Source organism: Pan troglodytes, chromosome 16 (assembly GCF_028858775.2).
Source record: "Pan troglodytes isolate AG18354 chromosome 16, NHGRI_mPanTro3-v2.0_pri, whole genome shotgun sequence".
NCBI lineage: Eukaryota > Metazoa > Chordata > Mammalia > Primates > Hominidae > Pan > Pan troglodytes.
This window is the reverse complement of record NC_072414.2, coordinates 91,023,164-91,045,762: the sequence shown is the minus strand read 5'-3', so window position 1 is coordinate 91,045,762 and position 22,599 is coordinate 91,023,164. Positions and strand designations below refer to the sequence as shown.

Genomic DNA, 22,599 nt, shown 5'->3' with positions numbered 1-22,599 from the left:
TTGTTATAACATGAATGAATGCAGTACCTCTAGGCTCCAAGCACAGCAGTTCGCATGGCCAACAACAAATATTTATTGAGCTCGCACTGTGTGCCAACTCTAGGCATTGGGATACAACACAAACAAAGCAGATGCAGCTTCTGCTCTCATAGAGCTTGTAATTCCTTATAATCTCAAATCTTGTTCTCTGCATGCTTCTTTCCCATTCTTTCCTCAAAAGTTTTACTCATTCACTAACTCATTCAGTAGGCATTTCTCTATCACCTCTTATATGTTGGGTCCTCTTCATCCATTCATCATAAATATCTATTGTATGCCTAATATGTGCCAGGTGCAATGTAGGTGCCAGGGGCACAGAAGGAAAAGCCACAGTCTTTGTCTTGGAGGGACTCGGGATTTGGTTGGGAAGATAGACGGGGGACAGATAATGGTAGTCAGGTTGATAAGTTCTGTGAGAGCTCGAGTGACATAGATGCAAAACACAAAGGGGTGGACAGTGAGCCTGGAGGTGGTAGAGGGACAGCAGTTAAGGCACACTTTCTTGGGATGGGAGTTACGTAGACTGCACTGGTAAACAGTGCTTAGGAGTTGGACAGGTGAGGAAGAGGACCAAATGTTCTGGACAGAGGTAGCAGATGGACAAGAGCCAATGGTCTGAGGGAGTGCAGTCTGTCTGGGGAACTATAAGGAGCTGTCTGGGACTAATGTGTTAGTGACACAGGGCAAGAAATGAAGCTGGATTATGGGCAGGAACTGAGGCCCAGAGGGCACTCAAGGCCTAATAAAAGAGTTTTGATTTTCTTTTTTTTTTTTTTTTTTTTTTGAGACGGAGTCTCGCTCTGTCGCCCAGGCTGGAGTGCAGTGGCGCGATCTCGGCTCACTGCAAGCTCTGCCTCCCGGGTTCACGCCATTCTCCTGCCTCAGCCTCCCGAGTAGCTGGGACTACAGGCGCCCGCTACCACGCCCGGCTAATTTTTTGTATTTTTAGTAGAGACGGGGTTTCACCGTGTTAGCCAGGATGGTCTCGATCTCCTGACCTCGTGATCCGCCCGCCTCGGCCTCCCAAAGTGCTGGGATTACAGGCGTGAGCCACCGCGCCCGGCCAAGAGTTTTGATTTTCTCTTAAAGATGATGGAGGATTACCATGAGGTTATAAGCAGAAGCATGCCATGAGCAGGTGTGATTTTAAGAACAGTCACTCCCATAGCTGTGAAGGGTATGGACAAAAAAAGAGTAAAACTGGAAGAGGAGCATCAGTTAGGAGGATATTTGCAGTAATCCTGGCAAGTAATTATGAGGACCTGAACTACATGTGGCAGAGACAGTAGAAATGCTGAGCACTTTTGAAAGGAATTTAGACATGCAAATCAGTGGGACAGGACTGGATGACTGAGGGGACATAGGGAATGGAGATGTGAGAGTGAGAAAGATGGGGTGTGTAGAATTCCCACCACCCAAGGTCTGAGTCTGCTTGGGTGGTTGGAGACTTGTCCATGACCTTCATCAGTATAACAAATACAGGAGAAAGACCAGGATTATAGAGAAAGAGCATAAATTTGGTTTTGAGGTTGTGCTTGTTCATTATGCAACAGATACTCACTCAGAACCTACTATTTGTAGGCTCTAGGCTGGCAGCCTTTCTCAAACAGACTTCTGCAAAAGAATTAAGCCCTCATGCCCAAAGGCATTTAACAAATGTAAAGAATTAACTTCTTTTCTGTGTAACTAGAATGGTATTAAACATTTCGTTGTTCTGTGGTTCTGGTGAAGAATCCAGCATACAATGGTGAACAGGACAGACAAGGTGCATACCCTGATGGACCTGAGAGGCAATCAACATTGTAAATGAACCAGATTATTATAGACTGTGATAAGTGCTAAGGAGGACATAGAGTGGCTCCGTCTTGGGTAGGGTGATCAGGGAGGGCCTCCAGGAAGATGTGACAGATAAGCTGAGACCTGAGGAAGAGAAGAGCCAGTGTGGAGGAGCTGAAGGAAAAGAGTTCTAGGGAGAGGAAACAGCACACATAAATCTACAAGGTAGGCACAAGCAGGACATATTTGAAGCAAGGAGCAGAAGCTGCAAGCTGACATTAAATATAGTGAGAGAGGCTGTCAGTTCACTTAGGGCCTTGCAGGTTTCAAGCTAAGTGCCCTGGAAGGCCTTAAAAATATTTTCATCATGGTATTAACATGACGTAATTTACTTTTTAAAATATCAGTTTTTTAGTAATTTCGTATTTTAAAATAATTTCTGACTTACAGAAAAGGCACAAGATTCACTCATTTTTAACATTTGCTATATTGCTTTGTTCTCTGACTCTCATTGTTTTTCTGAACTGAGAGTAAGTTATAGATATTATGGCCCTTTACCCCCAAATTCTTCAGTGTTTATTCCCTGAGAATAAAGCTATTCCCTTACATGGCCACAGTACAGTGATCGTAATTAGGAAATTAATGTCAGTATAATACTATTATCTAATCTGTAAACCTTGTTTATATTTCTTCTTAATAATGTCCTTTACAGAAAACAATCAGACCCATGGTTCAGTCTGTGAATTCATGTTAAATAGAGTTGTCATGTCTCTTTAGTCTCCTGTAATCTGAAACAATTGCTTAACCTACTTTGTTTTTCATGATCTTGATATCTTGGAAATATATACTCTAATTGTTTTGTAGAATATCTCTCTGTTTGAGTTCGTCTTATGCTTCCTCATGATTCTATTCAGATTGTACATTTGGAGCAGGACTACCACAGGTGTGACATGGGGCGCTCCTTAGTGCGTCCTGTCAGGAGGTGCAGAATGTCTGTTTGTCTTGGTACAGTGATGCCAACCTTGAACACTTGGTTAAGGTGCTGTCTGGCAGGTTTCTTTACTGCAGAATTGCCATTTTTCCCTTTGTAATTAATAAGTATTTTGTGGGTAGATTCACTGAGACTATGTATATATTTAAAACTTCACTCTGCCACCTGAATCAGTTATTACTATGATGTTTGTCACATAGCCAGTCTCTGACTTCCACGTTCTTTCAACATTTGTTTGTTGGCATTCTATTATAAGGAAGAGCTTTTCTTTCTTCACAGCTTATTTATCATTCATTTATTCCTATCAGTTTGGGTTCAGGAAATTGTATTTTTCAAATACACTACAACCTGTTATTTTCATGGAAGCTCAGATTATTCCATATCTGCCAGTGAGAGACCCTTCCAGCTGGCTCCTGAGTCCTCAATGCATCCCCTGATGGTTTAACCACTTCCTGGCGCTACCACTTGCTGGTAAATCATCTCAACTTTCCAGCCTTAGACTCCTTCATCTTTAAACTGAGGGGACCAGGTGAGATGATTTCCAAGGTTCCTCCCAGTTTTGAAATTGCCTTCCTACTTCGTGCTTGTCTTCTGTCTGCCCTTTACTGATGCCTATTGCTAAAGTCACTGGAACTGGCAGAATAAAGGTTGGAAAACCAATAGGGATATTTGGACCATGCCTTGTAACAAATAAGGACGTGAAGGAAGGACAAGCTGTTTCTTGTATACCTCTATCCCTACTCAGGTCCTGAGAACCAAGGCTATTATCAGGGAAGCCCAACTCAGCCTGCACAGTCCCCTTCGCTGGAAATCTGTAGTTGGGACAGATTCACTATCAAAACAGATCTACCTCTCTTTTTGTCTGTCTGGATTCCATGATGTTGTCATCATTTCCTTCTCTTTCATACACTGTAGTTGTTGTTCTCTTTCTCTCTCTCCAAAGTAGTCATTCCCTAAACTTCCTGTGTCTAGAGGCAATAAAAAGGTGATTCCCAAAAGAAGCACAAACAGCCAGTTGACACATGAAGATGTTCAGCTTCATCAATTTGGGAGAAAAATGTGGACTAAATCAAGGAGAAATGGGCTAACTGACAAACTAAAAACCAAACAAAAACTCCACAATTTGTACTCAGTTCAACGTAAGGGGCATTTCTGCTCACATATGCTGCGCTGAAAGTATGAACTGGTGCAACCTCTTGGAGAGGCACTTCAGCAGTAGCTACTCACAGCCTCAGAATTTTGCATATCCTTTACACAGCAATCCCATTTGTGGGAATTTGTTTTGTGGAAATGTTTATGGGTATGTGCAAGGCTATCCATACAGGATATTCAGTGAGTAAGAAATTTACAAACACCTAAATGCCCAATAAAGAGTGGATTGAGTAATGCAGTTATGATATAGCCATATAATAAAATACTGTGCAGCCATTCAAACTTATATCATAGAAGATGACATGAGAAGTTATTCGTAAATTGTTAAAACAGCAGCCATAAACCTGCATGTAGTTTATGAACCTATTTTTGAAAAAGAAAAAATATATAAAGATAGATTCACAAAAATAAAGAATAAAGGGATATTTAGCTACCTAGATATCTCTAGGGGGTAAACTTACAGGTGATTTTTAGTTTTTATCTTTTTGCTTATCTGTATTTTGACAATGAGCATACATTATTTTTGTAGTAAGAAACATGTTACTGTAGAAAAAAATACGACAGTCCACCTTCTTTCAGCACTTTATGGTAAGCATGTATTCCTTAGCTTCCTCCTGCTAGGTCACAAAAGTGACTCTCCTTTGGCCAGCTGTCTGGCTGTGTATTTTTGTCAAGAAAAATGTTGTTTTAGGGTGAAGGTATTTCCAATGCATGTAGGAATTGAGTGGAAATGCAAGCCCTTTGAGCTTTGACATTGATGGGGGTGCATCCTAGGTGTATCCTGGATCTTCTCCACAACTCTGTCCTTGTTCTTACCTTTCTTCCTCTGCTTTGACCCCTTCAGCTTTCTTTCTTCAGCCATCTCTTTTGCTGTTCTGACTATCTGTTGCTGCATGACACCCCAATAACTTAGTGGCTTAAAACCAAAACAGCCATTCATTTTTCTCATGAGCCTGCGGTTTTTGCAGAGCTCAGTGGGGTTTGCTCAGCTTTGCTCCGTACAGCATCAGCTGGTCTTGAAGGGTCTGGAGAATCTGCTGCCACAATGGTTCACTCGAACTATCAGGCCTTTCTATGTGGGTCTTCTCTCCATGGGGCCATGTTGGCTTCCTCACAGCACTGTGGTTGGATTCTGTATTAGTCTGTGGTGCTGTCCTAACAAAATTCCACAGATGCTGTGGCTTAAAGAACAGAGTTTATTTCCTCACAGTTCTGGAGGCTGGAAGTCCAAGACCAAGGTGTGAGCAGGGCTTGATTTCATTCTAAAGCCCTCTCTCCTTAGTTTGTAGATGACTGCCCTCTTGCTGTGTTCTCACATGGTCATTTCTCCATATGCATGCCCATCCCTGGTGTCTTTTTCTCTTCATATATAAGGATACCAGCTGTATTGGACTAGGGTCCACCCTAACACCTCCTTCGAACTTAAATCACCTCTTTAAAGACCTCATCTTCAGAAACAGTTACATTATAAGGTGCTGGGGATTGGGACTTAAGTATATGAATTCAGGGAGGCTGGGGAGGAGACACAGTTCAGCCCATAACAGGCTTCAAGAGTGAGTACCCAAGAAGAGACAGAAAGCGAAGCCACCAGTTCCTTTAGACTGTGGCCTGAAAACTGGCACTGTATCATTTCCTCCACGTTCTATTGGCCAAACAGTCATAAAGCCCAGATTCAAAGGGAATGGGACATAGACCCCCATCTCTGAATGGAAGGAGTATCAAATAATTTTGGAGCTGAGGTTTTGTTTGTTTGTTTGTTTTGAGACGGAGTCTCGCTTTGTCGCCCAGGCTGGAATGCAGTGGCACGATCTCGGCTCACTGCAAGCTCCGCCTCCCGGGTTCACACCATTCTCCTACCTCAGCCTCCTGAGTAGCTGGGACTACAGGCGGCCGCCACCACGCCTGGCTAATTTTTTGTATTTTTAGTAGAGACGGGGTTTCACCGTGTTAGCCAGGATGGTCTCGATCTCTTGACCTTGTGATTCACCCGTCTCCGCCTCCCAAAGTGCTGGGATTACAGGTATGAGCCACCACACCAAGCCTGGAACCGTGTTTTAAAACTGCCAGCTCTGCTTTGAGGATATGGCTGCTCTGAGATCACCTGGAGCTGGGAATCCAGTTTTCTGTTCTTTTTGTCCTATCCCCGAATGAAAATGTGCTTCTTCCTGCTTTAATCAAGTCTGTAAGTCCTGCTGATCTCATTTGCTATGCTAGTGCAGATGGCTAAGGAAAGTTTTGAATTGAGAGCTAAACTATAGTATTTGACAGCCTGGGCAACATGGCAAAATCCCATCTCTACCAAAAATACAAAAAACTAGCCAGGTGTGGTGGTGCACACCTGTGGTCCCAGCTGCTCAGGAGGCTGAGGTGGGAGGATTGCTCGAGCCCCCTGGAGGTCGAGGCTACAGTGAGCCGATATCGTGCCATTGTACTCCAGCCTGGGTGACTCCAGGTGAGTGAGACCCTGTCTCATACACACACACACATACATGCACACACACACACAAAGTATACTATTTGAAAACACTACCATTTGCCCCTGTTGTGCCTGCATATGTAGTAGCTGTTCATTGGTGGGCAGCCGGGAAACCTAGAGAATGACTAGATGTCTGCTCTACTTTTTCTATTTTTTAAATTCTATTTCTTTTTTTCACCCTTAAATGTACTATAAATTGTACTTCTTATGTTTATTGTCTGTTTCATCTTACCAGATGTACACGCTACCACCCCAAATAGATCTTTGTCTGTTTTGTTCTGTGATACATCTCAAGTGCTTAGAACAATGTTTTGCACATAGCAGTCACTCAGTATTTATCAAAGGGATATAAAAGCGCATTGATTTTGTGTTTTGTGACTCTTAAGTTTTAAGTTGTATAACTGGTAAGCCTATTTTCTCTTCCTAACAGTACAAACAGGCCGTCCACGAGCTTGTGCGTTGCGTAGCACTGACAAGAATTTGCTATGGAGACTCACATTGGAAACTAGCAGAGGCACATGTTAATCTGGCTCAAGGCTACCTCCAGCTGAAAGGTAAGCTCGCCTTAGACTGAGGGGGATCAGTTGGTCGATTTCTGCTGTTCTCCCCAAAATTTGATTCACACTTAATTAGAAGGATCAGGTTTTTTAATATTCTCCTTTCTAAATACCAAGAAGCCATTTCTTTTTAGAAAGAGTTGATAAGGTATATAACCTGTAAACATTCAAAGGGGAAAAATGGAAAAAATATTTTAACTTTTCTGGTTTTTTTGTTTTTGTTTTTGTTTTTATGATTTCAAAAGTAAGGTTCTTAGGAGAAAATTAATCTGTTGGGCCAGAAGACTTTGTAGGAAAAAACCCAAGGTATGGAATAGGGGCCCAGAATGGGATCCATTCACACTTTTATTGGAGAATCTCTTGACTGTAAATAACCAAAAAATTTAAAACGACTAACCCAAATTGGCATAAACAAAAGTTTTTGGCTCATACAACTTAAAAATTCAAGGGAAAAAATTTTTAGACTTAGCCATATCCAGTGTTCAAACAATGTGACCAGGATTCAATTTGTCTCTCTCCCACTGCTTGGCTCTGTTTTTCTTGGTATTTGCTCCATTCTTCGCCAGGTTTTGCCCACATGGTGGCAACAAGACTGCCTGCAACTTTAGACTTCCCTTATAAGCATTCCCAGGAGGAAAAGAATGTCCCTCCACCAAAATCCCGGGATTTGGGAAGGGTTCTAATTGGAACAACTTGGGTTGTATACCAAAGGCAAGGAATAGTCTGATTGGCTAAACCTTCCTTTTGGCTTCATTGGATCCTGAAGGAGAAGCAGGCCTTCGCCACATCACATGGATTGGATGTGCAGGAGCCAGACATCCCAAAAGGGAAACAGAGGGGAGAATGGGTGCAGGGAAGGCAAAAACAATAGACACCCAGGATATGATGATGGCTTCTACTTACTGACTGTGCAGCCTAAGACAAGATGGACAAGAGCATCTCTGTGCTCAGCTTCTTCAGCTGAAAAGTGATGATTATGGTAATGGTGATGCTAACTTTCCAGGGTTGGCCCAGTGAATAAAGAAAATAATAGAAGTGGAAAACACCAAATGCCAAGCATATTCTATACCAAGCGTATTCATTATTGCCACCCAATAAATTTGGCCAAATCTGATTATAGACTGGTCCTACCTATTAGATCAAAGGCTCTTAGGGACCTTGGAGATTATCTAATTTAAACTCTGCCCTCCCACCCCATTTTGTAGATTCAGGGAAAACAATGAGTCTGAGTTAGAACAGCTTTCCCCATACCACACTGTTAATAAGTAGCTGATCTGAGACTCAGACCTAGGTTTTCAATGCCAGTTTGTCCTGCCATCTGGGGTTTCAGATGATGCTTTTCTTATACAGCCTGCTGCCTCTCTGCGTGACAGTCCTTCTTTCTCAATTTAAAGTAAAAGTAGTATCTACCATTTATTAAAGTCTCATTTGGTGCCAGGCATCATGTTGTTTTCCATGCATAACCTTATTCAGTCCTCACCACAGTCCTCAAAGGTGGGTATTTTTAATATCCCTGTTTACAGCTGAGAAAGCTGAGGCCAACGTTTTATAATAAGTGGTGGAGCAGGGGATCCATCCTGGGCAGTCTGACTTCAGAGCCAATGTTCTTGAACTTCACCCTATGCTGCCTCCAGTAAATTGAGTTCAGGTTCCTTCAGGGACTCGACACAATTGAAAATACAGTCCAACATGCTTTGTGTAACATCACAAGCACAGGTGGCACTAATACATGTCTGTGCTTTTTAAAAATATGTAATAAGACAATCTTGTGTAAGAATTCCCACATGAAACGCATACCCTTGATTTTCTCCATTAGAAAATATATTCTTCCTGTTTTATAGACATAGGAACAGAATTAACTTCATATTTTGACAGGCTTTTTTAGAGATCTAAGATACAATTTTGTGTAACTAAGAACATAAGATGGGGGCTGTGTGTATGTGAGTGGAAGTGGATGTCAGTGTAGGGGAGGAGGATGGGAATACAGGGACGTGCAAAGCCCTGAAGCCGCGTTAACGATCTCAGTCCTCCCTTCCCGCAGATTAACAGGCCCGTGGAGGAACACTGGAACACACTGGGGAATTCGTTCTTAGTAGTGATTTTTTTTTGCTCCATTTTGTTTCATATTAGTCTCTTACCACATAGGAAGACGAAATTGTCACCCATTAATCTGTTACCTCACTGGAATTGTGTTTGTAAGTTTTTGTAGATATCAGATATGTATTATGTTAAAAAAATAACTCTCTGACGTTATGATTATAGGTGGGTGAGCTGAAGATTCAGAATTTTTAGTATTTCATTAAGATTGCAGTTACACAGCCAGGATTAAAATTCATGAATATTTTATTTCCTGCTCAGAATGCTATAGTTCTTGTATTCAGTTTGTTTCTTATAATTATATGTAACATATTTTACTTCTGCTATTGGTGAGGTTTCAAAGCTGTTCAATTCCAGCTCATTTTGTTTATTTCTAAAAAGGCCATTTGGGGGAAAATTTATCTTGGGTACTTGGTATAAAACACTTCTTTGGTTGTTACAGTCATGGCAGTGTTTCATGCTGCCCAGATACATCTCCATGTGTCATTTGACAATATGTGAAGGAGACCTTGTTAGATTCCCAGACCATAGGGAACTGTATTCCTGTCCAGTTGAGATGATAGAGAAACTGAGACCTCTTTTTCTTTGTCCACAGGACTGTCACTGCAAGCGAAACAACATGCAGAAATAGCCAGACAAATCCTCGCCAACTCCATTGTGCCTCCCTATAGTGAGAACACAGATGTTTTCAAGTTTTCCATTGAGCTTTTCCATACCATGGGCAGAGCTTTACTCTCCCTTCAAAAGTATCCTTTTGCCTCTAACTTTTACAAATAGAAATACTATTCACGTAATACTTACATGCCAAGTAAAAAGCTGATGCTGATGGATGACTTAGGAAGTGTGATCGGAAGTATGGGAGCCAAGGAAGTTCAGGACATGGGGTGTAGAATCTAGTACCAAGTGGAAAATTTCCTGAACACAGTTCAGATTTAAGGAAGCTGCAGAGAATTTGACAAAAGCAGAGAGACTTTCAAAGGAGCTGCTACAATGTGGAAGGATTATAAAGGAAGAATGGATAGAAATTGAAGCACGAATCAGATTATCATTTGCACAGTAAGTTTCAAATTTAGAATTTTGCATACATGATGGCAGGAGGCTCTTTGCCTGTAGAATCTGCCTCAGGTAGGAGGAGCATCTCCATGAGGCTGCGGCCATGGCTTCTCCGGAGGTCACTGTGTAAAAGTAAAAGAGGAACACAGTCATGTCAGAGCAGCCCCAACAAGGGCATCCATCAGTGACACTTTTCACTCTCTATGGAGTGCCCTGGGTCCCAGAGTTCTGGTCATTATTCTCTTGACTTTCGTTTTACCTGCTCTCCCTCCTCACCCCCAGCCCCTACACCCTTCTCTTCCTCCCTCCCTTCCTTTTTTCCCTGCCCTGCTCCAGTCTAAAATGCTTCAACAGGTTGAGTTTATGATGAAAGCCTCAAAGGAGAAAGATCTTAAACATATCTGAATCCATGATCACGAAAGGATTGTTCTTTGTTCCTCACCTTACTCCATACTCACCAAATAAACTCAGCTGGAAGAGACACGAAGAGAAGGTTGTGCATAGTTAGTACTTTTATCTTTCTCCAAAGAGCAACCTAAGCCAATTCCTCAGAGTATTGGGGTGACAGAGTTTGCCCACACTCTTTGGAAAGATGGACTTGTGCAGAGGAAAAGGTGGAGAAAGGTCTGTGTTGGAAGAGGCAGAGTATCCCAGTTGACCTACATGGCTGCCCTTAGCCAAAGCCGGAAGAATTCAGTTTACCTTCCTAACTAGATTGTATGTGTAGGGTGATTGCCAAGACAACTCAGAGAACCCACGGAATCATTTTAAGAAAGGTGCTAGGAAAGGGCCCCAGGAGAACACACCTAATGCTTCCATGTGAATGGAAAGTGGGAAGAACCAACTTTGACTCATGCAGTTAAATATCTTCTTTTGTGATCACAATTCCCTTTGTTCTTTTGTTTTTCTTGGGTGGTTTTTGAACTGCAAGTGCAGAGCTCACTCATCTGTGCAAATCCTCTGGTATGGATTTTTAAATTAATTTTTCCCTTCATCTCCGATCTTTTCTCTCATTCTCCTACACACACATCATAGATAAATACTTTAATGATGGCTTACGTTTTTGAGTATGTATCTCTGAATAACAAACAATATTGTTTTATATATTTATGTGTTTAAAATTTGTATAAATTTGGCTGGGCGCAGTGGCTCATGCCTGTAATCCCAGCACTTTGGGAGGCTGAGGCAGGTGGATCATGAGGTCAGGAGTTCAAGACCAGCCTGACAAACATGGTGAAACCCCATCTCTACTTAAAAATACAAAAATTAGCCAGGCGTGGTGGCGCATGCCTATAATCCCAGCTACTCAGGAGGCTGAGGCAGGCGAAATCGCTTGGACCCAGGAGGCAGAGGTTGCAGTGAGTAGAGACCACACCACTGCACTCCAGCCTGGGCGACAGAGTGAGACTCTGTCTCAAAAAAAAAAAAGAAGAGAAAAAAAGAAAATTTGTATAAATTTGTAACATATATATCATTCTGCTTCTTATTTTTTCCACTCAGCACGTTTTGGTTGTTGCCTGGATTTTAGTTCATTGCTTCTGGTTCCTGTATAATGCTCTATAGAATGCATTTGTTGTATTTTGTTTGTCCATCCTCCTAACAATAGACATTCAGCTTGTCCCCAGCTCTCTGCTGCCATAGCAGTGCTGCCATGACCATCCTTACACAGCTTCACTTACGTGGCTAAGTGACACTTTTTCTGCGGTTTATATCCCAAGGGTGGTATTGCTTTTCTGAGGTTTATATTCCAGGGGTGGTACTGAGTACAAACAGACTTTAAGTTCACCAAGCACCAGCCAACCACGACCCCCATCTGCATTTGCATTCCCACTTGCAGGGCGGGTAGGTTCCTAACACACCGCTGGCAATATTTGACTTTGTTAATCTTTGCCAACCTGGTGCATATAACGTGCTATCTAATTATTAAAGTTCTATTTACATTTCTCCTATTAGTGAGTTTGAATACTTTTCATATACGTCTTAGCCACTTGGGATTCACCTTATATGAATAGCCTGTTAGTATTCCTTCTTATTTTTCTTTTAGAGTTTCCTGTACCTTTCCTATTGATAATCAGGGTTTTCTTGTATATTATAAATATTAATGATATAAATATTTTCTTAAATCTATTGCCCACTTATTAATTTTGTCTATGGTGTTCTTCGTGGCTTAGAAATTATTAATTTGGTTCACTCAAATCCATTCATTTTCACCTTATGATTTATGCTTTGGGAGTCTGGTTAGAAAGTCTTTTCCAGCTAAATATCAAAAATATTCTCTAAAATTTCCCTCCAAGACCTACTTTAACTCTACTCCATATATTTTATCATGAAGCATTATCACTGTCATAACTTCTTAGTATTTCATAACTCAGTTTATAAATTACTCTTTAGTCCAAGGATTATTCAAATGATGTGTGTTTTGGTTTGCAGGTATGAGAGTTTTCAAGATATCTTGGTGTTACTGATTTGTAATTGTATTGCATTGTTATAGATATCCTGAAGCTATTTTGTTGGGGTGAGAGGAGAGTTTAGCAGCCTCATATCTTCTTAACCTATCACTTTATTGGTTAGTTGACCTTGTCCTTTTTTGTCCCCTACATCTATTCTGTCTGATACTATATCCTAGCTCTCTTTTGGTAAATATTTTCCTACAATACCTTTTAAAAAATATTTATTTGGGTTTAAATTTCCTTTTCTCCTACCAACTTTTTGTTCCTTTCTTTTTCCTTACTTGCTTTCTTTTAGATTAATCAAATATTTCTATCATTCCATTTTATACCCATTAATTTGCAAGTTATACATTTTTTTTCTCTTGTTTTTTATTTTCTTTCTTCTTCTTTTCTTTTTTGTATACAGGATCTCACTCTGTTGCCCAGACTAGAGTACAGTGGTGGGATCATGGCTCACAGCAGCTTCAACCTCCCTGGGCTCAAGCAATCCTCTCATCTCAGCCTCCTGAGTAGCTTGGACTACAGGTGTGTGCCACCACACCCAGCTAACTTTTTGTATTTTTTGTAGAGATGAAATTTCGCTATGTTGCCCAGCCTGGTCTTGAACTCCTGGGCTCAAGCAGTCCACCCACCTTGGCCTCCCAAAATGCTGGGATTACAGGCATGAGCCACCATGCCTGGCCTTGTTATCTTCTTTTTATTCTAGTAGTTACTGTGGAGTTTGTCACTTATATCCCTGATTTATTAGAATCTAATTGTAAATTAATCATTTAACCACTTCCCGAACAATGCAAGGACCTTTGAGCATGCCAGCACTCTTTATCCTCTCTGCTTGGTGCTGTGTTGTCCTGTATTTAAATCACTTGTATCTTATACTACAGACAGTATTTGTAATACGTACAACTGACAAAGGGCTTATATCTGAAATCTACAAAGAACCCTTATATATCAGTTAAACAAACACATAACTGGATAGAAAGATGGGCAGGAGGTCAGGCACGGTGGCTCACGCCTGTAATCCCAGCACTTTGGGAGGCCGAGGCGGGTGGATCACCCAAGGTCAGAAGTTCAAGACCAGCCTAGCTAACATGGCAAGACCCTGTCTCTACTAAAAATACAAAAATTAGCTGGGCCTGATGGCGGGCACCTGTAATCCCAGCTACTCGGGAGGCTGAGGCGGGAGAATTGCTTGAACCCGGGAGGCGGAGGTTGCGGTGAGCCAAGATCGCGCCATTGCACTCCAGCCTGGGCAACAAGAGAGAAACTCCATCTCAAAAAAAAAAAAAAAAAAAAAAAGGAGAAAAGAAAGATGGGCAGGAAACTTTTCCCAAAAAAAGAACACCCGCATAGCAAATAAACCTATCAAAAGGTGTTCCACCTTATCAGTTATCAGAAAATGAAAACTAGAATCATAAGATATGGCTGGGTGTGGTGGCTCACACCTGTAATCCCAGCGCTTTGAGAGGCTGAGGTGGAAGAATAGCTTGAGCCCTGGAGCTCAAGACCAGCCTAGGCAAGATGGGGAGACCCCCATCTCTACAAAAATATTTTTTAATTTATCCAGGTGTGGTGGTGCTCACCTATAGTCCTAGCTACTCAGGAGACTGAGGTGGGAGGATCTCTTTTTTTTTTTTTTTTTTGAGACGGAGTCTCGCTCTGTCACCCAGGCTGGAGTGCAGTGGCGCGATCTCGGCTCACTGCAAGCTCTACCCTCCCGGGTTCACGCCATTCTCCTGCCTCAGCTCCCGAGTAGTGGGGACTACAGGCACCCACCACCACGCCTGGCTAATTTTTTGTATTTTTTAGTAGAGATGGTGTTTCACCGTGTTAGCCAGGATGGTCTCGATCTCCTGACCTTGTGATGTGCCCACCTCGGCCTCCCAAAGTGCTGGGATTACAGGCATGAGCCACTGCACCCGGCCGGGAGGATCTCTTGAGCCCAGGGATTTGAGTTTGCAGTGAGCTGTGCAACACCACTGCACTCCAGCCTGGATGACAAAGCAAAACTCTGTCTCTTTAAATAAATAAATAAATAAATAAGATACTCTTACATTCCCACTAGAATGGCTAAAAAAATTTTAAGACTACTAATAGCAAACATTTGGAAGGATGTGATTCTCTGATATGCTCTGTCATATACCATTGTTTCAAATATATTTGGTGTAACTACTTTAGAAAACTATTTGGCATTGTCTCCTAAATTTAAACATTTGCATACCCTTTGACCCAGCAGTATCACTACTAAATTATACACCCAATAGAAATGCATGCATGTTTTCACCAAAAGACATAGCCAAGAATATTCAAAGCTACATTATTTGTAATAGCCAAGAGTTGGAAACAGCCTAAATGTTCACCAAAAGTAAAACAGAAAAAATGTGATGTTAATATAAATAAAATGATTAAAACTACTCCTATGCTTAACAGCATGAATGGCTCTCACAATGTGTAGTGAAAGAAGCCAGATGCAAAAGAATCATACTGTACAATTCCATTTATATAACTGGAGGAGGAAGAAGGTTGTTAGTGACTGGGAGGGCTTTACCAGTCCAGAATCCCTTCCTGCCAGAAATTAGGTATTCTGTCTTATAAGATAGGAAATACACAATTCAGAGCTCCAAGATATAATATTTGTTGCATCTGTTGAGACCTGACTAATATATCAGTATTTAATATTGAGCAGTGTTGCTATAAAAAAGAGTAAATGATCCTCTGGCACCTCCTCTGAGTGCTTTCCAAATTAGCAGCACCAAGCCTTGCCAGCAGATGGCGGGCCCTGTACACATCTAGGCTGAATAGCCAACAAGAATTTGAGTTAATATTCCAGACTATTCTACAAAGTTACTTTTGTGTTTAGCCAAGTTGTTTCAAACTTTGCTACTTCTTTTCATCCTAATTCTTCACCTTGATATAATCACCACAATGTGCATGTTTAAACTGTATAATTTTCATTCAATTACTTTGCTTCGTTTCCTTATTGAAATGTATTTTGTCCAAATTTATCTGCTTTAGAAATTAACAAGGTGTTTTGGGTTTATGCACTTCTGTAGTACGCTTGAGCCATGAGGGCCTTTTCTTTTGCCAGGTCTTGGAAGTGGAAGGCCAAGATGATTTCTCAGGCAGTGCTCATTGGATTTATGTCCCCCCCCCCTTTTTTTTTTTTTTTTTTTTTGAGATGGGGTCTTACTCTGTTGCTCTGGCTGGAGTACAGTTTCACAGTGACAGCTCACGGCAGCCTTGACCTCCTGGGCTCAAGCAGTCCTCCCCTCTCAGCCTCTTGACTAGCTGGGACTACAGGCACGTGCCACTGCACCCAGCTAGTTTTATTTTTTTGTAGAGACAGGGTCTCACTACTATATTGCCCAGGCTGGGCTCAAGCGATCCTCCTGTCTCGGCCTCCCGAAGTGTTAGAATTACAGGCATGAACCACCGCACTCAGTCCTATGTCCCTCTTAAAAGGATATCTTTTAGTGTATCATCTTCCTCCCCTGCCTGTCCTTTTATGGTGCCCATCGCAACAGCCCAGTGCCTTTCTCCCTGGGCTGACAGATAAGTGCCGCAGGGTGACTCATGCTCCATGCCTCCCATCCCTGACTATGGCCTGAAACTTCTCTCCTTCTTCCTCTCCTCTGTTCCGGTGCTACTTCATACAGTAATGGTTTGTTAACTTTGGAGAGTGAATCCAAATCATGTATTCTTATGTGCACAGTTATATTTCTTTAAATCTGGTAAAGAAAGTCACTTGCAAAAATGGGCAAATTTATCCCCAGTGTTAAGAATTATTTTCTATCCTGGTTATTGATAGATGCCCAGAGAGAAATAGTTGTCTTTGTATATACAGGCATACGCCATTGCACATGCACACACACACACACACACACACACACACACACACACACACATCCCTCTTTAAATTATCTTTCTATGCAGCATGATGATGACCTATTGAGACTATTGCTCCAGAACATGTGATTTTCCCCTAGCTCTCTCTGACTGCTTGACATGTCCTTGAAGTCTCCCACAGCATGTCCAGCGAACACTTTGCCTGGCATGACTGTGCTGAACTAACTCAGGAATGAGTAAACACTTTTATTTCCTCAGAGCATCAACAAGACGCCTCCCAAGTATTTCTAAGCAGTGTGCCATGGTGTCATTAACAATGTAGGCTCTGGGCCGGCATGATGGCTCATGCCTGTAATCCCAACACTGGGAGGCTGAGATGGGAGGATCGCTTGAGGCCTGGAGTTCAAGACCAGCCTGGTCAACGTGGTGAGACCCCATCTCTATTAAAAACAAAAAAATGTAGTCTTTGGAGTCAGAAGCCCTGGGTTCAAATCAGTGTTTGTTCAAACTTCCCAGCTGTAGAACTTGGGCAGATCTTGTGCTTTCTGGGAGCCTCACTCTCCTCTCCTGTTGAAGTGAGAATAATAAGACCTCCAGGGGTTGCTGTGAAGATTAAAAAGATATTACTTTAAAGCATCTAGGTGCATGGGAGACCCTCAGAAGCAAGAAAGCAAGAAAGAAAAGGGCAACTATAATTATCATTATGATCTAATTGAACATTTTCCTTTCTACTGTTTCATCCCAGAGGTGATTTTAAATCAGGTACTTATATCACATATTAAGGTTTTGTACTTCAAGACTGCCCTTGGTGTGCAATTTTTTTCTGCATTTTTTCCCTGTGCCTTGGGAAGGCTACATTTTGTTTTCTTTGCTCTCATGAATCATCTAAGCTAAAATCAGACAATTGTATATACTTACTTCTTCTTTTTTTTGTTTTTTGTTTTTTGTCTTTGAGACTCTCTGTCACCCAGGCTGTAGTGCAGTGGCGTGATCTTGACTCACTGCAACCTCCACCTCCCAGGTTCAAGCGATTCTCCTGCCTCAGCCTCCCAAGTAGCTGGGATTACAGATGTGTGCCACCACGCCCAGCTAATTTTTGTATTTTTAGTAGAGACAGTGTTTCACCATGTTGACCAGGCTGGTCTCAAACTCCTGACCTCAAGTGATCCACCTGCTTTGGCCTCCCAAAGTGCTGGGATTCCAGGCATGAGCCACTGCACCCAACCTGTATATTCTTATTTCCTTAAGCTTGATTTTGTTTCTTTGTCTTGCTCTCTCTTGATTCATTGAAGTTGTGAGATTTGGAAAGTTATTCTAACACAAGTTTTCCAAAAGGAAAGGGGATGGGGAAGATTTCTCCCTTAACTCATACTTACTAGGAAGGAGGAGAAGATAATGGAGAAGTGATGTGGCAAGGGGAACAGAATATGTATCTACCTGCCATCACCTCGTTGAGATGATGGGGTTCTCCTTAGTTCCATAAGCTGCTCCAGAAATGCTTCCCAGTGGAATTTTTGATACTTCAATAATAACCTTTGCTCGTAGATCCCATAGTCCTCCCCAAATTGGTCCAGTCAGAAATTTCTACATCTAACTTTTGCTTTCTGGACTCAGCATTTAAAAAAATTTTTAGTTCTTACCATCACCTGAGGTTCCTTGATGTCTAAGTTGCATTTTCTCTGCTTTTCTCTTTTGGACATAAAGGCTCTAACAAATGCTCACATGTTCCAAGTCCTGCTTCTCCCTTGCCTGCTCCCTGGGAACGTCCTGCTCTTCTCCAGCAGACATGTTTCTCCTGTCAGCTGCTCCTGTGGGACACTATGTGCCTAGAATACTTTTTGCTTACTTAACAAAGAAGGAGATTGCTTTTTTTCTCTGAGACTCTTCCTAATCCTATATTTCTGTGGTTGAAGATATGCTCTTAACTTACACAAGTCTCATTTTTGTTTTTATTATTATTATTTTCAATGTGGGGAAGCCAAAGAAAAACCACATGGCACAGGTTACTCTCATATACTTCATCTGCTTTCTATTTCTTGAATCTCCTAAAGCTTTAATGTTTTAGAGCACTGCATTTCTGTCTTTCCTTTTCTGACATTATACCCTTATAATGTACCTTTTCCTAAATATATGAGAATAATGATTTAAATAATAGAATCATGTTTTAAAATGTTATTAGTATTAATACGTAACATAAATATATAATCATATATCTCTAAATAAATAACACAACATATAATAATATATATCAAATAATAGGCAGGGCACAGTGACTTACACCTGTAATCCCAGAACTTTGGGAGGCCAAAGCAGGCGGACCATTTGAGCCCAGGAGTTCGAGACAGCTTGGGCAACATGGCAAAACCCTGTCTCAAATTAATACAACTAATACATAATTACAAATACAAAAAATTAGCCAGGCGTGGTAGCACACACCTGTAGTCCCAGCTATTCCAGAGGCTGAGGTAGGAGGACTGCTTGAGACTGGGAGGCAGAGGTTGCAGTGAGCAAAGATCATGCCACTGGACTCCAACCTGGGTGACAGAGTGAGACCCCTTCTCAAAAATATAATAATAATGATTTTTTAAAAACCACACTAGCTACCAATTATTGACCACCTTCTGTGTCAGGCTTTTGCTAAGTGCTTTACAGATGTCATCTCCTTTCATTCTTAGTCCTCTCTGTGTGTGGATACTGTTAGTATTCCCATGTTCAAATGTAGCATCTAAAGCTGAGAGAAGTGAGGTCACTTCCAGGGTCACACAGGCAGGAAGCGATAAAGCTGGAAAGTGGCCCAGCAGAGCCCTGCTTATTCAACGCTAGTGTCCAAGCTCCTGACCATGGCACACATTACATTCACTGATGTAGACTGGAAACCCCACAATGCATTCAACAGAGCAAAGCCTTTACCTGTATGTATCAGGTGATAAAAAGATACCCAGATGTAATTCTTTTCTCATGTTGGCTATGGAAAATCCCATTTGTTATCTTTTGGGATTGGTTTCTTATCAGATTCTGATCAGTGATATTCACACAAAGCCTTTCCTTTATACTGGTGCTCAATATTCTTGCCAAATTCCAGAGTTTTTAAAAGGAAACTCTGTTGCCTTAGTAATACCAGAAATTGCATTTGTTTATTGCTTGTTAAAACGAGTCTCCATCCCTATGAGATCTGAAACTTGTCTGCAATGAGATAGTGTCTCCTCTTGTGCTCTGTAGAATTACTGTGTATAAACTTTCATTCAATAAAATATACCATGGCTTAAGTTGTGCACCTGCCAAATTAACATACTGCCACATTCTGTTATTCAAAATTTTCTGTCTTTTCATCTGTCTAGTGTATTTCTTAAGCTACCAAGTACATTGTGGATACACTAGATAATAAATCCTCAAATCATCCCTGGCAGGTAGCCAGAAATGGAAAGGAGAAAATATTGCTCTCAAACATTACACATAAGAAAATGGAAACACACAAGATTACCCGAAATTGACTGATGCTTTAAGTAAGTTGTAGATGGATGTAAGACTATAATTTAGTTATTTCTTGATGTAGTACTCTCAATTCCTTTTTATTAAATATATTATAAAACTAAAGTAATTTTATTTTCTATTTTGCCTTTTCTTTTATGTGAATAGTGTACTCACAATGAGCTTCAGAAGGCTCATTGTGGGTTGCATTAGGTTGATAGCCTCCATTTCTGGCTGTGTTAGTGCCAGGACCATGAAATAGCCTGCAACAGCAACCTGAGGAGGTGAGGGGTAGGATGTGCTTCATTCTTTGTGCAATTGCGTGTTGTATTCATCTTTTTAATAAAATATTTTAGACACATATATATGTAGTATTGTTATGTAAATTCTGTAGTGTAAAGAATAGTATACACACTACTAAGCTTACAAAATCTATTTCTGATAAATAGAAGCTTGTTATGCATTCTTCCCAATACCATTTTATTCCCATACATTATAGGCAATTATTATGCTGAAATTTAGTGTTTTTCATTCCTCTGAATGTTTTTGTACCTTTACTGTGTATATGTATAGCACATATGTACGTGTGTATATATATATATAATTTGTCATATTTTAAAACTTTATATGTATGTTTCCTTCTGTAACTTCCTTTTTTCCCATTACATCTGTATTTTTGAGATATATCTCTACCAATTGATATAATCCAGCTCTAGTCTTTTCATTTTAGACCTCCATATGGTGTGTAATTGTCTGACTTTCCTCTAATTTAATTGTCTGTTTTGATGAGGGTGAACATGTGAATTGTTTCCAATTTTTTACTACTGTAAACACTACTTTCATGATCATTCTTATATAAGTCTCTTTGGGCACATATGCAGGATTATCTCTGAGGTATATTCCCAGGAGTGGAATTGTCTACTTGACAAGCATCTGCATCTTCAATTTTACTGGATTTACCAAACGCTTTCTAACAATTTATGCTCCCACCAGCAGGGTGTGTAAATTCTTGTTATTCAGCGTCCTCAGGCTTCTTATAGTTCTCAATTATATGGATGCAAAATTATATCTTATGGTTTATTTATCTATTTATTTAATTTGAGACAGAGTCTCCCTCTGTCACCCAGGGTGGAGTGCAGTGGCATGATCTCAGCTCACTGCATCCTCCACCTCCCGGGTTCAAGCGATTCTCATGCTTCACCCTCCTGAGTAGTTGGGATTACAGGCACATGCCACCAGGCCCAGCTAATTTTTGTATTTTTAGTAGAGACGGGGTTTCACCGTGGCCAGGCTGGTCTTGAACTCCTGACCTCAAGTGATCCACCTGCCTCGGCCTCCCCAAAGTGCTGGGATTACAGGCATGAGCTACCGCACCCGGCCCTTATGGTTTCTTTAATTGAATTTTTCTGATAGGGAAGTTAAATATCTTTTTATATGTTTGCTAGACATTTGGAATTCTTGTTCTGTGAATTATCTATTCACGTGTTTTGCTTATTTGCTATTGAGCTATTTGCATTTTTCTTAAAAATTGGTAGATAGTCTTCATATTTCTGGAAACAAGTTATTTGCTGTTTACATATATTGTATGTGCTTCAGATGTGTAGTTTGCCTTGATTTTTGATGCACAAGAGTTTTTATTTTTAATATGATCAATTTTACCATCTTTTCTGTTCTTACTTGTGTATATATTAGAAATCCTTCCCTACTCAAAGACACAGGGTTACTTTTCCATATGTTTTCTCTCAAACATATCAAAGTTTTTATTTTTAAATTTAGGACTGCTAAACAGCCATTGGGGCAATGAAGAAATTAAGAAGGACATTAAAAATTTTCTTGAAACAAATGAAAATGGAAACAAAACATACCAAAACATATATAATACAGCAAAAGCAGTACTAAGAGGGAAGTTTATAGCAATAAACGCTTACCTCCAAAAAGTAGAAAACCTTCAAATAAACAGCCTAACAATGTGTCATAAGGAACTAGAAAATCAAGAGCAAACTAAACCTCAAATTCGGATAAAAAAATAATAAAAATCCAAGCACAAATAAATAAAATTGAGACTAAAAAAATTCAAAAGATGAATATAACAAAAAGTTTGTTTTTTGAAAAGATAAACGAAATCAACAAACCTTTACTAGACTAAGAAAAACAGAGAGAAGACCCAAATGAGTAAAATCAGAGACAAAAAAGGAGACAATACAACTGCTACCACAGAAATTCAAAGGATCATTAGAGACTATTATGAGCAACTATATGTAATATGTAATAAACTGGAAAAATCTAGAATAAATGGATAAGTTCCTAGACACATAAAACCTGTTACATTTGAACCATGAAGAAATCAGAAACCTGAATAAACCAATAAGTAACAAGAGAGAAGCAGTGATAGAATGTCTTCCATCACAGAAAAGCCCAAGATCTGATGGCTTCAGTACTAAATTCTACCACACATTTTAAGAGGAACTAATATCAATCCTACATAAACTGTTTCAGAAAATTGAGGAGGAAGCAGTACATCCAAACTCATTCTATGAGGTCCGTGTTGTCTCAATACCAAAACCAGACAAAGACATATCAAAAAAGAAAACTATGGGCCAATATCTCTGATGAATATGGATACAAAATCCTCAAACCAAATTCAACTACACATTAAAAAAATCATTCATCTTGATCAAGTGGAATTCATCCCAGGGA

General features: G+C 40.5%; 1 protein-coding gene across 40 annotated transcripts in view; it reads left to right on the top strand.

Moving 5' to 3' along the window:
• The window catches only part of TTC23 (tetratricopeptide repeat domain 23), a 111,160-nt gene that overhangs the window by 20,474 nt on the left and 68,087 nt on the right, over positions 1 to 22,599 (top strand). For all 40 annotated transcript variants that reach the window (XR_010151541.1, XR_010151553.1, XR_010151540.1 and 37 more), the window contains 3 exons: positions 6,865 to 6,988; positions 9,684 to 9,834; positions 10,019 to 10,144. Coding sequence is in view for 18 of the 40 variants with exons in the window: in XM_054667180.2 (XP_054523155.1) it covers positions 6,865 to 6,988; positions 9,684 to 9,834; positions 10,019 to 10,144 (401 nt within the window). In the remaining 22 variants the exon portion in view is untranslated. The remainder of the gene's footprint in view (positions 1 to 6,864; positions 6,989 to 9,683; positions 9,835 to 10,018; positions 10,145 to 22,599) is intronic.